Raw genomic sequence first — 14,353 nt, 5'->3', positions numbered from 1 at the left:
GGGTTGTGGCTGCTGGTGGCTGTCATTTATTTGACACATCGGTTCCGAGCGCGGAGCTGAGAGCTGCCTGGGCGGGCCTTCGACATGCCCGGTGCGTGTTACAGGCTAGGTCTATCATCTTAGAGGGTGATTTAGCCACTGTTATCAGTTGGATCCGAGAGGGTCCTAAGGGTGACAACAGTGCCCACCCATTGCTTCGTGACATTTGGGCTATGGCGAGGGATGGATGGACCTTTCAGGCCAAGCATATCTACCGAAAAACCAATGGTGCTGCGGATTGGGTGGCTGCGTATGTAGCTCACCATTCCGGAGACACCTTGTGGATTGGTGATGGGGAGCTGCCTTTGGCACTCCGAGGTATCCTATTTTTTAACTTTAGTGGGTGTATCCGTACCCATCAGGTATGATCCATCCGTATTAGCAAAAAAAAAAAAAAAAAACTTGTGGGCACAACATGAAAAATGCACACAACCGGTACTACACCTAAATGTTCAGGCACTTATACTTAATTAAATATTCAAGTATCAATTCCCGTGACTAGATCTTCCACCATTCAAGCTGTACGGGTGGTTGGCATGACTAATTAATTGCTTCTTGTAAATTATTTAATATATCCATTTGATTACTAATAAAATGTATGGTGGCCTTACACTCTTATCTAATGCTTTGGTAAAGATATTACATAAAGAAATGTCACTAAGGTTAAAAAAAAAAGATCATGTCACCAACGCAGCCGCCTCTGACGAGCAAAGACCACGTCCCTTCTTTATTATACGGGTATGACGTACGTTATAACGTGTTCAATGCTTATCTTTTGTCCAACTTCCACTCACCTTGTCTATATATACCTCTTCAATGTTGCATCTTAAACAACATCTCTGAAACCTTTGCTACCACCAAAACCTAACCATGTGCCTGTGCCTGTTCCGTCCCTTCGTCCACCCAGACTTCCATGGGGTCCTCTCAAGGATGTCCCTCGGCGATAAGCTTAGCTTTCTAGTAATAACTCCCATCGAACTCTTGATCAACTCTATTCTCAGAAATAATCTTGCTACCATCTTCTAACTACTGTCTTTCTTTTATTATACTGCAGTTTGTGCACACCTTGGATAGGCTGAATCTATGGCACAAGCTGCCTGTTCTTTTGGGTTTGGTCTACTTGGAGAGGCGTCGAGCTCTCCACGATAAATACAACCTGCTCAACGTTGGCAAGATCGACGGGATTCCATTCAACCCTGACGACTATCCTTACCGAACCATGAATGGAGAATATAATGATCCAGAGAACAATAAAGCTGGCAGTCAGCTTACGTTCTTTGGGAGGAACATGCCTCCTATGGAACAGAAGGTAATTATTAGCAGCGTCGCGTCTAAGTTTTTTTTTTCTTGGAAGATTTGGAAGATGTTCTATTAATACGATGCCGTGGTGGTGAGACGTTTAGCTAACGAGCCCTGACCCGGTGGTGGTGGCCACAAAACTTTTGGCTCGGAGGACTTACAAGGATACGGGCAAGCAGTTCAACTTGATTGCAGCTGCCTGGATTCAGTTCATGGTGCATGACTGGATCGACCACCTTGAGGACACTCAGCAGGTAAAAGGAAGGTCGAGTGCTAGAAGCTACAAGGAGCTTCAAAGATTTTATTTTAATCTTTTTTCCCTTTTACTTCTTATTAATTAGAAGGTGGATGGTACAAGGCTCTTTTGATTTACGGAAAAAGTTTTTCTTCACCGGAATATTTTTTTAGGGAAGCTGATTTTCAAAAATATAATACCTAAAAAAATAGTTCTGGCATATTTGGTTAACCATGGAAAAGTAACACATTCCAGAATGTCTATATTTGATTGAGCATCTGCCTTTTTAGAAAAATTGTGTGAAATATGTATTATAATTTTAATAAAAAAATAATCTTATTTTTGAATCTTGATGGCTTAAGGATAGTTTTTTTAAAAAAATTAATTTCGATTTTCAACCGGATGGACTGTTTTTATGTTCTCCATGAGTTTGTTTTCATAAAATATAGAAATCTTATTTTTATGAGAATACTACTTCCTATCTCTTTTCTTTAAAAACTCCAACAAAACAAAACGTCTTTTTAAATTTTTCTATATATATATATATATATATATATATATTACGAACCAAATGAGTCCATAACATGCAGAGAAAAATAATATCCTGCATCAGAAATATTTCTCCTTGACCATATAAATTAGGTGGCGACCCTCAAGATTATAGAAACGAAGAGCCACCTATAAACGACTGTGAGGACCCGTGCGGGCGTGTGTTTAGTCCCACATCGGTTATTCGCTGGGTAGATCTTGGGTACTTATACAGGATCAAGGAACCCAAATAATACCTTCCGGCTAGCCATTTTGGGTGAGTTCCTGGGTTGTTACAAATGGTATCAGAGCGGACCCGGCCCATAACTTATGTGGACTAAGGGACACTGCAGCACGGATCCATTGGGGTTGACCACGGACCGATCGTGGTGTTTGTGATTAGATTTGAATGAATTTGAACCCTTAGCCTGACGAGGACGTCAGGGCTTGAACGGGGGGAGTATGTGAGGACCCGTGCGGGCATATGTTTAGTCCCACATCGGTTATTCGTTGGGTAGATCTTGGGTACTTATACAGGATCAAGGAATCCAAACAATACCTTCCGGCTAGCCGTTGTTACAACGACAGAATTCGATATTTCTAACATGCCAGTTGCTTTTCATGGAGAGTTGTCATAGTTTGCCCTTCTAAATCTCAAAATCTATGGAAGGGTTTCATGGTGTATGATAGGGGCGGCCGAAATCGAAACTCGAACGATATTTTTATTATCAAAAAGATGTGGTTCAAGTTTCAACCTCTGGTCCCCAATCATACACCCTGGAAGATGCGGTTCAAGTGTCTATTTCGAAGTCCCCAAGGAACCCCTCCCTTTCTGAAAAAAAGGTGTGGAATAGAAACTTGAGCCATATCTTAAGAAATAAAAACTCCTCCCTCTCCTATCATGGTGGTTTAACCATTACTTTGGAAAAATTAGTGATGTAGCTCGGCAGTAGCCAAATCCAAACAATCTAGTTAGCTAAGTCAATTGTCCAATTAGATCATCAGAAATCTCAATATTAATAAGCAATATGACTATAGTAAATAATATACGTATGGTTCTACAATCTAGTTAGCTAAGTCAAAAGTCCAATTAGATCATCAGAAATCTCAATATTAATAAGTAATATGACTATAGTTAATTATATACGTGTGGTTCTGCATGATTACTGCTTCTCATAAACCCGTTTGGAAAACCAGTATGTTTATGTCACTTCTTTTTCTTTTTGCTAGAAAAATATATGTTAGAATACCTAGCAACATACTTCAAAATCGAGGAAAGCTTACGTATATACATACATTCATACATGCATATATCTCTTGCTTGAGCTATTTCTTTTATTTCTTAAATTAGTTTTTGCTTGAATTTCATCAGTTCTGGAAAAATGTTTCATGTACTCCAACACTTACCCTGAATCAAAGAAAATTGGGATTTTCATGATGTTTAGGCTCCGGAAAAACACCCCAGTCTCCTTAATTGCACCAAAAACCATGTTTGCTGCTCATTCCCGCTACATGCTTTGGTAGATGTAGCAGTAATTTGTGTTCTTTTGCCTACTTTTTCATGTATTAGTGTTTATGCTTTTCCCAAGGGTGGCAAATATAAATTATATCTATTTTCTTTCTTGTTAAAAATTATATTGATTGGGTGCACCTGTTTACTGCCACTTTTTTTTTTTTGATGAATGCCACAGGTAGAACTTACAGCTCCACCGGAAGTGGCTAATGAATGCCCACTCAAGTCATTTAAGTTCTATCAAACTAAAGAGATTGGGATTGATACAAAAGGGATCAAGACTGGCCATAAAAATATCCGGACCCACTGGTGGTAAGTTTTCCATGCTAAGGTTAACTAATGTTCCATGGCTTTGTTGTTTGTGTTCTTTTTATTGTTATTTTTTCGTGCTATATAATGTTTCTCTGAAACAAATATTGTTGTTAGTATTAATGTATCCAATCTGAGATTCCAAATTTCAGCCTGGGACAATTTGCTTATGAAGGAAGGCCAACAAAATTCGCCTCATCCATGAGCCTCTTCCTCTTGTGCAAGGGATACCTTGATCGCATCTTTCCATAAAACTAGTGATGACGATGCCATCATAGGTTTGATGATGGTATGGTAATAGATTTATAAGTTAGACTGCAATAATACTCCAAATGTCAGGCTAGGTCCTAGATAAGATTTAAAAAGTTCATTGACTGGTGAATAGTCCTATTTAGACCATTAATCACCTAATCCTGTCCATTTCTTCTCAAAAAGAACAAGTGCATCAGTTGACTTGACTTGGTCATGACATAATTCATCTTTGAAATGCTACAACACAACCAAAATCTCGCATATAAAATACAAAAAGATGTTATGCTGTGAAAACATAACTACGTGATTGCCCGAGCAGGGTTTTCCACTGTTTCAGGCGGCCTTTTGCGTCAGGGCATGCATTGACATCTCCTCTAAATGAGATCGCGGAGGAAAACAAAACCACATCAATGACTAGTACAATATGAAAACCATATAACGTTCCTCTTGGATGTCTGGACAAAGTCCTAGTTTGACCTATCCTATGTTTGTTGTTCAATCCCTTTGACATGTTCTCAATATATGCAATATGCAACCAATTTCGAGCCACTCATTTTCGCTCGTAGTTAACTTCTATCAATAAAAGACTAGATATTTCTATATTTATATAGACCCTTAAAGTGTCAAATTATAGTTATTTTAAATTAGAATTTATTTAAATTGATGTATTATCTTAGGCTAAGGTAATAATTGTGAGACATTGTAGGTTGAATTAGTTGATAAAATAAAAATAGCATATTATTAGTTTTAATTGTTCCGCTGTATATTTATGATATCATATTGACATGCCTTGCATGCTTATGGGAAGAGTTTCCTATGAGTGTGCGGTAGTTGCTGCGACCCTTGACCTGCGATCTCGGGACGAAGGCATAACATAACTTCTATCAGTAAAAGACTAGATTTTTCTATATTTATATAAAACCTCAAAGTGTCAAATTATAGTTAATTGAATAACTATGATTGCCACAATTAACGATAGTGGCTGCCGCCTTGCCAAAAACTGTGTTAAAATATTAATTCGATTATTTTTGGAGTGTTAAGTTGTAATCTGCATCATTTGCTGAAGATAGGTGGAGCTATGGCTCTTCCTTTTCATCAAAAAAATAAAAAAAAAAAATCATCTGGCCAATAATTTGTCCAGGGATGGAAGTGCTATTTATGGGAGTGAAGAAAAGAAGGCAGACAAAGTGAGGACATTTGTCGATGGGAAATTGAAGATTGGAGCTAACAACCTTCTTGATCATGATGATGAAGGAATAGCTATATCTGGTGACATCCGTAATAGCTGGGCTGGAGTGTCAACTTTGCAAGCCCTTTTCATTAAAGAGCACAATGCTGTCTGTGATGCACTTAAGGTACAACAAATACATGGCTTTCATTTGCATGCATTTGGTTATTACGTTTGGAAAGCTCAAAACCCTCAAGTTTTAATCTATGCTAACAGTTATGGTTTTTGCTCTCCTACAGGCAGAATATCCCCATCTAAATGATCAAGAGTTGTACCGCTATGCTAAACTGGTGACATCTGCAGTAATTGCAAAGATTCACACAATTGATTGGACCGTAGAGCTTCTCAAGACCCACACAATGAACGCGGCGATGCACGCAAATTGGTAAAAAAAAATATCATGCATGTAATATTAAGACTGAATCACACATCCACTTAATCTGAAAGCATTTGCACTTTTCTTTTGCAGGTATGGATTGTTAGGAAAAACTATTAAGGACATCTTTGGGCACATAGGGGGGCCTGCTCTTTCCGGGCTTGTGGGATTGCAGAAGCCAAACAATCATGGAGTTCCATATTCCTTGACCGAGGAGTTCACGAGTGTTTATAGAATGCACTCGCTTCTTCCAGACAGCCTTACACTTAGGAACATCAACACCAATCCCGGGCCAAACAAATCTCCCGAATACCTTGAAGAGTAGGCATCTATTTTTATCTCCATTTATTCCCTTGTTCTTTGCCTCACGCATTTCCTTTTCTTTGTTTTTTATTTCTAATGCATATACTATATTATAATGATGTCATTCACCAAACAGCATCCAAATGGAGGATCTAGTAGGCATAAGAGGAGAATCAACTTTAACCAAGATTGGATTTGAAAGGCAGTTAGTATCAATGGGCCACCAAGCGTGTGGTGCTCTCGAGCTATGGAACTACCCTTGGTTCTTTAGAAACCTTATTCCACAAAATGTTGATGGAAGCGAACGGCCAGATCACGTCGACATGCCTGCCCTTGAAGGTAACCATCCACAAATACATGCATATGGTACATGCACATTGCTCCATGCATATGGTATATATGGAAGCTGATGATTGTTTTATGGTTGTTCAAATAGTTTATCGAGACCGGGAGAGAAGTACGCCAAGGTACAACCAATTCAGAAGGGGCTTGCTAATGATTCCCATATCCAAATGGGAGGATTTAACTGATGACCATGAAGCAGTTGAGACTCTAAGAGAAGTATATGGTGATGATGTTGAGAAGTTGGATCTTCTAGTAGGTCTCATGGCAGAGAAAAAGATCAAGGGATTTGCCATTAGTGAAACTGCTTTCTTTATCTTCATTATAATGGCATCAAGGTAAAAACAATGAGCATTTTCATCTCCTTATTTAATTGTATGATTTCATATGAGGTTGTACGACTACTTACAGTCTAATTTCACTATGAGTAGGAGGTTGGAAGCTGACCGTTTCTTCACAAGCTATTTCAACGAAGAGACATACACAAAGAAGGGCTTCAAGTGGGTAAACAGTACGGAGAGTTTAAGAGACGTCATCCAACGCCACTATCCAGATCTTGCTAAGAAATGGATGAATTCTACTAGCGCGTTTTCTGTGTGGGAAGCTCCTCCAAACTCCTTCAATCCCATCCCTCTCCTTCTCCGGTTTCCAGCCTAAGAACAACGATGTCAATGAACTAGTTGTTCTGTGAGTGCACTCTGCTATGGAAGTATGAATTTATTATTTCTGGTTGTTTGAGAATGAATGAGATGGGAGATATCCTCATGTATGGGTTTGCAAAATTCTTCATCAAACCATCTAATAAATTATATCAATGTTTCACCGCTGATCATTTCTTTGAGTTAGTCTCTGATCTTTTTACTGCGGCCAACCGATCGAGGAAGTTCTGCATGTATTATTCCCTCCTAGTCTCTTGCTTCCTATATCAGTTCATAGATTGTGTTAGAACCTCCTGTACTAATACTAGGCATGTATAATATTCGGATGAGGGAAAATTTCACAATGTGATCCCCAAACTAGAGGACATGACGAATTCACAAATAATCACATCTTAACTATGATGAGAAAGCTATATTTCAAGCCAATAGGATTGCACAGCGTTGGGGCTAGTATATATGCAATTTGACCATTATCTTACTAATACCGTGGGAGGAACTTGTATAAATAGACCTCTGCCGCTACTGGAATCTGACTCGGAGTCGGATTCTGTCCGACTATCCTGGGAGTCAGATTCCGTTCGACCATCCAGGAGAGGAAGAAGACTCTATTGGGGTTCTTCTTCTCTGCAGGCACGTGTTGAATTCTTCTTTTTTTATTTTTGTTGGGCCAAAGAATGCTTCTAGGCCGGTCAAATGGACTGGCCCAGTTTGGTTTTAGGCTTAAAAGGCATGGGTCATTACATTCTCCCCCCTAAAAAAATTTCGCTCACGAAATTTTCTTTCTTGCGCTTTCAAAAGGTTAGGATACATAGTTCTAATCTCATTCTCAAGTTTTCAATAATTCTACTTATCAATACAACTTCTTCTTTAGTTGTTATCAGAAGAATAAGGTGCAATACTTCCAGGCTCGATTCTTTTTGTAGATGATGTAAATCAAATCTCTCTTATAAACAAAAATCAGCGTCTTAATTCTAAATAAGACTGTAAAGTCTGTTTGTCACATTATATTAACTGCTCTTGATTAACCGATTTATCACAAGATTAGATCATAAAGACCTCTAATCCATGTCTAGTGGAATATTCGTCAAAGTCGATTGATAACCTCAAGTTCTTTCAATTAGATAGAGTGATAGAGGACCACTGCAGGAAGAATAGGGAAGGGAGAGGAAGAAGAAGAAGAATGGGGAAGGAAAAGGAAGAAGAAAAGAGGAGGAGGAAGAAGAAGAAAGGGAGGTTAATTTTATTTAACTCTTCAATGCTCTAATTCTTGAGAGGGGCGGCCTTTATATAGGCCTTACATCAAATCAATTACTCGATTACTTGCTTCCCAAGTACACTAGGTCATGATTAACCCTTGAGATAGGTGCCATATTTGTACCATCATATGATCAAGTAATCATATTCTAGATCCAAATTTGAACTAAGCCAACTCTAGTTTCACTTGACAATTCTATCATATAAGTCGATATTTATTCCAAGCTTCGATAATTAAAAGATTCTAGATTAACTTACTCAGAAGCATATTCAACCATCTCGAACCTTTTCTTTTATGTTAAACTTATTTGGGCCTCTCATGAAATCCCACTTGCATTTCTCATATGGTGATACAAAATTCATAATCAACTCATAGCCTTGATTTATAAATATTTAACTCACAAGAATCTAATAATCTAGTTTAAAGATTTACAAGAAATTCTACTAAGATATAAGCCCTATGATTTTACATTGAGATCAACTCCTCAAATAAGTAAAATATTTTTGTTTGTAATACTGCAAACATTTCAGGATCTTGTAAATCTACTGGATTTAGAGAATTTACTAATAACACAATGATATCCATATCGATCAAAATCAAAAATACTATAATTTCCAACGATTCTTTTTTTTTTTTTGCATAGCAGTTAGAAGTACCTACACTAATGACACCATTATATCCATATCAGTCAAGATCAAAAAAACTATTCTTTTCTTTGACATTGAAATTCTCCTTAATAAGAAAAACCATCAGAAACTATTTCCAAATCACAAAGTTAATATCGCTGACCAGCTTAAAATAATTGAAACAACCAATATTCTCATAATTTACTAAATCACTTCCAATTAAAATACCAATCTGCATTGTAATTTGAAAAGATCTAAAATTTCAAATTTTAGGTAAAGCCAAAGAAAAATTCTAGAATTTCATCCCAAATATGTTTTCTATCTACACAAGAGTTTCATACATGATTAACATACAGATTTCAATCCTCGAAGAATATTTCAATAAATATTATAAAATATTTTCTAGTCCAAACTTTAAACAACTTTTTATAAATGAACCTTAACTTGCCACCAAAATAATTAACTTGAACTAGAGGCAATATCCACAGTGCCTGATATCAAGTTAAACTTCTAAAATAATTACGTTGCACAATAATATCCCATGACTAATATTCCTTCACTTAATTTAGTCAAAATCTAATTAATCATAATTTGAAATACAACTTGCTCCACCAAGAAAACTCTCAGAATAACTTATTAACACTTTGGTTACGACCACAATTAGGTTGCATTCTAATTTTAGCATTTCAAAATTCTGATAAAATAACACAAATTTATCAATAACAAAAGCAAATAAATACCTTCGTCTAATGGCCTAATGTCTACCCATCTCTCAAACTTTCTGACGAATCCTAAAGATCCTAAAACTTAAGCTCCATCTGACTATTTCAAACACAATCCCTAGGAATCTAAAATCTGAGCTCTGATACCACCAAATCTATCACACCCTGAGCCCGAGGCGTGGCAGACGCTGCACGCCCGCACGGCGGGCCGCACAGGCATGCAAGGCAGCAGATCATATCAAAGCAATCACATATGTTTAAAGATGACGTAATTATTTAAGTTGGTCAAAAACAGTCTTACAAAATTTCAAAATAGCATATGCCAACATAATTCAAATGTCCAAGCTAATCTAACTAAAATGCCAATAACTAAAGGAATCATCGAAAAATCTAACGCACTCCCCCAATTCCGTATGATCAAGTTTCTGGATCTGAAAAATAGAAAACAGATAATGAGCTACACTAGCCCAGTAAGCAACAAAATACCCCAGAGTGGGGTCAAAGCATATCAGATCAAAATACAAAATAATGACTGGGTAATAAATCACAAATAACATCGTTTTTCTCTTTCCAAAACTTATTATCATTTTTACAAAAAAACTCTGATACCAGAATCTCAACATAATATGTTATGGCCACGTAACCCAGTGGCATGGGTTACACAAAGTGCCAAACACCACTACTATTCAGCACCAATGATACGGTGTCCAAATACCACTATTCTAACCACTCGTGGTACGGTGTCCAAATACTACTATTCTAATCACCGATGGTACGGTGTTGAAACCGGTTCCTCACAGATTACAAATCGACAGGTCCAACGTATAATCCCCATTGGCGGGGCCAGAATAGAACAGAACAGGTCATAGCGAGGCTGAGAATGCATATATATAAAAACAGATTTCATAAATTGCCCAGTCATAGTTTACGGATTTCAGAGCATATAATATAATTTTCAAAAAAAATTTAACATGCCATACCCATTTTACTAAATACAAAACATATTTCGAAAGTTAATCCACGAATAATTATTTTACCAAATAATTTAGAAAATACACTTTGAAGTATTATGTTATATACTTACCTCTTCTCCCTTAACTCCTACTTCAGGCAGGCGGATCAAGTTCACCTGTTTACATTTAATGAATTTCTTTGTTAATTTCAGAGCTAAGAAAAATCAAAAATAATGCTATCGGATTTCGGATTTCAGATTTTGGATTTGAACTGGGCCCAAGTTGGGCCCACAAAGGGTACAGCCCAAATAGGGCCCCAATATGGCTGATCTGGGCCCAAGTTGGGCCCACAATGGGTATGGCCCAACAGGGCTCAAAGTCCTGCTCACGGCCCACAAATGGCCTCCCTTCTTCCCAATTCATCCAAGAACAGGGGAAGAAGGGAACAAGGAGGAAGGAGCAGGGAGCCGGCGAGGTGGTCGGCATGGGTGGCGGAGGCTGACGCCCAGTCGACGGCCAGCCGACCGTAGTGGCAGCCGGCGGCCGCTGCGGCGACCGACGTGAAGAAGCAACCGAGAAGGTCTCGGTTTATCGGGCCGAAACAGGAAAAATATGACATGATTAATCTCGGAATCGAAGGCTGGAGGGAGCTTACCGGCGGTGGCAGAGGCGGCGGAAGGAAGATCACGGTCGCGGCTGCTCGATCCGGCGGCCAAGAGGCAGCAGCGACGCTTCCGGCAAAGGGAGAGGATGGATCTCGGAACAGGGGAAGCGGAGGAAACCAAAAATCCAAAGAAAGAAGATGACCCAAGGTGGAGAAGCTCGGTTGCGGTGGCGCACGCGGTCACCGGAGGAGGGAGAAGAGGAAGGAGAGGGTCGGTGGTGGAGCAATCACAAAGGTGGAGGAATGGGAGGTTTTTAATAGGCCTCCAATTCGAATGGTGGATCGCCGTGATTCTCGCGGTGGGCGTGATCAGCGGCCGCTCGTGCGGACCTGAAGCGGCCACAAAACGGCCGCGGGGCTGCCGCGGATTGTCCGCGGTAATCCGCGGCACCTCTGCTCCCGTTGTGGCCGGAGAAGGTGGAGGGGGATCGCATTTGCGATCCCCTGCTTTGCCCCTTCCAAAAAGAGATGTTGGGCTGAAGTCGGCTGGGGCTGCCGGCTTCAGCCCAGTATCTCACATTAGCATCATAGTGGTATTTGTTTATTTGTTTTGTTTGGTGTCCGGTCAAGGTGTGTGGTTGTTTGCTTCTGTTTTACAGCATTCGCCTGGCTTCTCAAATAGCCATCACATGAGCTGTATGTGATCGTGCCTGTCTGTGGGGTACCAAACTTTCATTTAGCCAATGAGTTTTATCCTTCCAAAATAAAATGTAATATCATGGGTGAAATCCCTGCCCAGCTGAGAAGAAATAAGATATAATATTAATAAGTTGAGATACCATTGTGAAATTTGGTTCTCAATTGTTCTATGTATACCCACGCATGCTTCATGTAAATCATGCATAAAAGTATCATAGTGCCATATAACACAAACAAATGAAACTCAAGTATTATAAATAAGATTCACAAAATAACAGCAAACTTACTGGTATTAAACAGGATGTATATGCCATTGTAGGACTCAAATAAGATTCAGTATTCAAGTATATAACTAGGCTTGTGCTTTAATATAATACTAAAAAATCTTGTTCGTAATTATCTTCTTGCATAAAAAGTTTTGTGACGAATATTTGAATGGAGTTTGTAATTTGCAGTTCAAGCAGTATTTTAATAGAATGGACAAAAGTTAGATAAATAAGCCAAGATCTAGTGACGAATATTTGAATGGAGTTCAAAATTTTATTAAATTTGCTTTTGAGAAATCTAATATGAATGGAAATATTTTATTTCCATGTCAAAAATGTGTAATTGCTTCTTCTCTCACTCCAAAGACTGTTGAAGAATATTTGGTGTGGAATGCTTTTACGAGAGGTTATACTGAATGAATATTTCATGGAGAGTTCATATTGTTATCTCCATGTAACCAACCCTCATATATAGAAGACACCTCTAGGTAAATACAATCTTTGAGGGCTCAGATTGATCAGATTACATCTTTATTGAATCAGTTTGTCCCACCTCAGGTAAATAACTACATCTACTTGAACATTTTACATAAGTATCATATTTTTTTAATGAGCTTAATAATTTTCGTATTCTTAACTTCTTAAGTTTCTTTTTTACAAGTTCCTGATACTTCATCTGCGCGTAGAGATGATGATACCATCGACCCTGATAGCTTTTATTTAGGATTTTTATATGTATTTTTTTTTATCTTTCGAAGTACATTGTAAACATAAATTGACAATATGAATGTAATTTGATAATACGAATAGTTAGATAAATATATTTGATTGTGACATGTGTATATCGCATTTATTGTATATGTGTTTAAGTTTGTAAACGGAGTTTTAAATTTTTTTAAAAAACTTGTTAAAAAAATTAGGGGTAATTAATTCTCCACCCTCCAAAAGATCACGCTATAACAAAAAGTCCCGGTTGACCGGTCTTAAAATCTTCCGTCCAATATCTTTACCAAGTTTAATTCCCGATCCTTGAGCCCCTTTTATTTTTTTTGAAAAGGACGAAAATGCCCCTGCCCTCCTCATCTCCCATTCCCAGAAGGAGAAGAAGAAAAAGGCGCCGCCGCCGGCCACGGCCTGCCCCCACCCGAGCTTCCTCCTGCGGCCGCCGCCGGCCATGGCTCGCCTCCTCCCGTGCCCCCTCCCGCGGCCCCGCCCCCTCCCGAGTCCTCTCCTGCGGCCCGCTGCCAGGATTGCCCCCGCCCCTGCCCCCTCACGAGCCCCCTCCTGCAGCCGCAGCCCGCCCTCCTCCCGCGTCCACCACGGCCCGGCCCCTTTCTGGAGCCGCCGGCCTCGCGGGAGGAGAGGTGTTCTTCGCTGGCCAGCTGCCGGCGGCCCCGCCCCCTCCTGCGACCCCCTCCTACGGCCGCCGCAGCCCGGCCCCCTTCCGGCGCCGTTGGCTCGCTGGAGGAGAAGAAAGAAGAAAGAAGAAGAAGGAAAGAAGAGAAAAAAAAAGAAAAAGAAAAGAAAAAAAGGAAGAAAAAGAAAGAAAAAGAAGAAAAGAAAAGAAAAAAAAAAAGAAGAAAAAAAAAAGAAAAGAAAAAAAGAAAGAAAGAAAAATAAATAAATAAATAAGTGCATCAGTATATATATATATATGAATGAACGAATAAATAAATAAATAAATAATATATTATAATGAAATAAAATAATTATAAATAAATAAAGCTACTACGGCTGGACCCCCTCCCGCGGCCGCCACGGCCCGGTCCCCTTCTAGCACCACCGGCCTCACGGGAGGAGAAAATAGAAGAAAAAAAAAAGAAGAAAAGAAAAGAAAAAGAAGAAAATAAAAAACTAAAAAAAAGAAAGAAAAAAAAAATAAATAAATAAATACATATATATATATATGAATGAACGAATAAATAAATAAATAAATACATATATAATATAATGTAATAAAATAATAAATAAATAAATAAAGTGGCCGCAGCCAGGCCTCCTCCCGCTGCCGCCATGGCACGGCCTCCTTTTGGCGGCGCCGACCTCACGAGATTAGAAGAAAGAAAAAAAAGAAAAAAAGAAAAAAAAGGAAAAACAGAAGAAAAAGAAAGAAAAAGAAAATTTAAGTGTGTGTAGAGAAGGCTT

General features: G+C 38.8%; 1 protein-coding gene across 1 annotated transcript; it reads left to right on the top strand.

Moving 5' to 3' along the window:
* Positions 1-870: 870 nt before the first annotated feature.
* On the top strand, positions 871-7,256 carry LOC103714427 (alpha-dioxygenase 1-like). Its single transcript, XM_039126050.1, has 10 exons — positions 871-999; positions 1,094-1,348; positions 1,443-1,592; positions 3,793-3,926; positions 5,317-5,530; positions 5,643-5,788; positions 5,873-6,100; positions 6,219-6,421; positions 6,519-6,762; positions 6,856-7,256. The coding sequence occupies exons 1-10, from the start codon at positions 910-912 to the stop codon at positions 7,079-7,081; spliced, it is 1,890 nt and encodes a 629-aa protein (XP_038981978.1). The 5' UTR covers positions 871-909; the 3' UTR covers positions 7,082-7,256.
* The last annotated feature ends 7,097 nt before the right edge of the window (positions 7,257-14,353 follow it).

Source organism: Phoenix dactylifera, chromosome 4, assembly GCF_009389715.1.
Source record: "Phoenix dactylifera cultivar Barhee BC4 chromosome 4, palm_55x_up_171113_PBpolish2nd_filt_p, whole genome shotgun sequence".
NCBI lineage: Eukaryota > Viridiplantae > Streptophyta > Magnoliopsida > Arecales > Arecaceae > Phoenix > Phoenix dactylifera.
The sequence above is the reverse complement of the archived record's forward strand: the minus strand, read 5'-3'. Positions and strand labels throughout refer to the sequence as shown.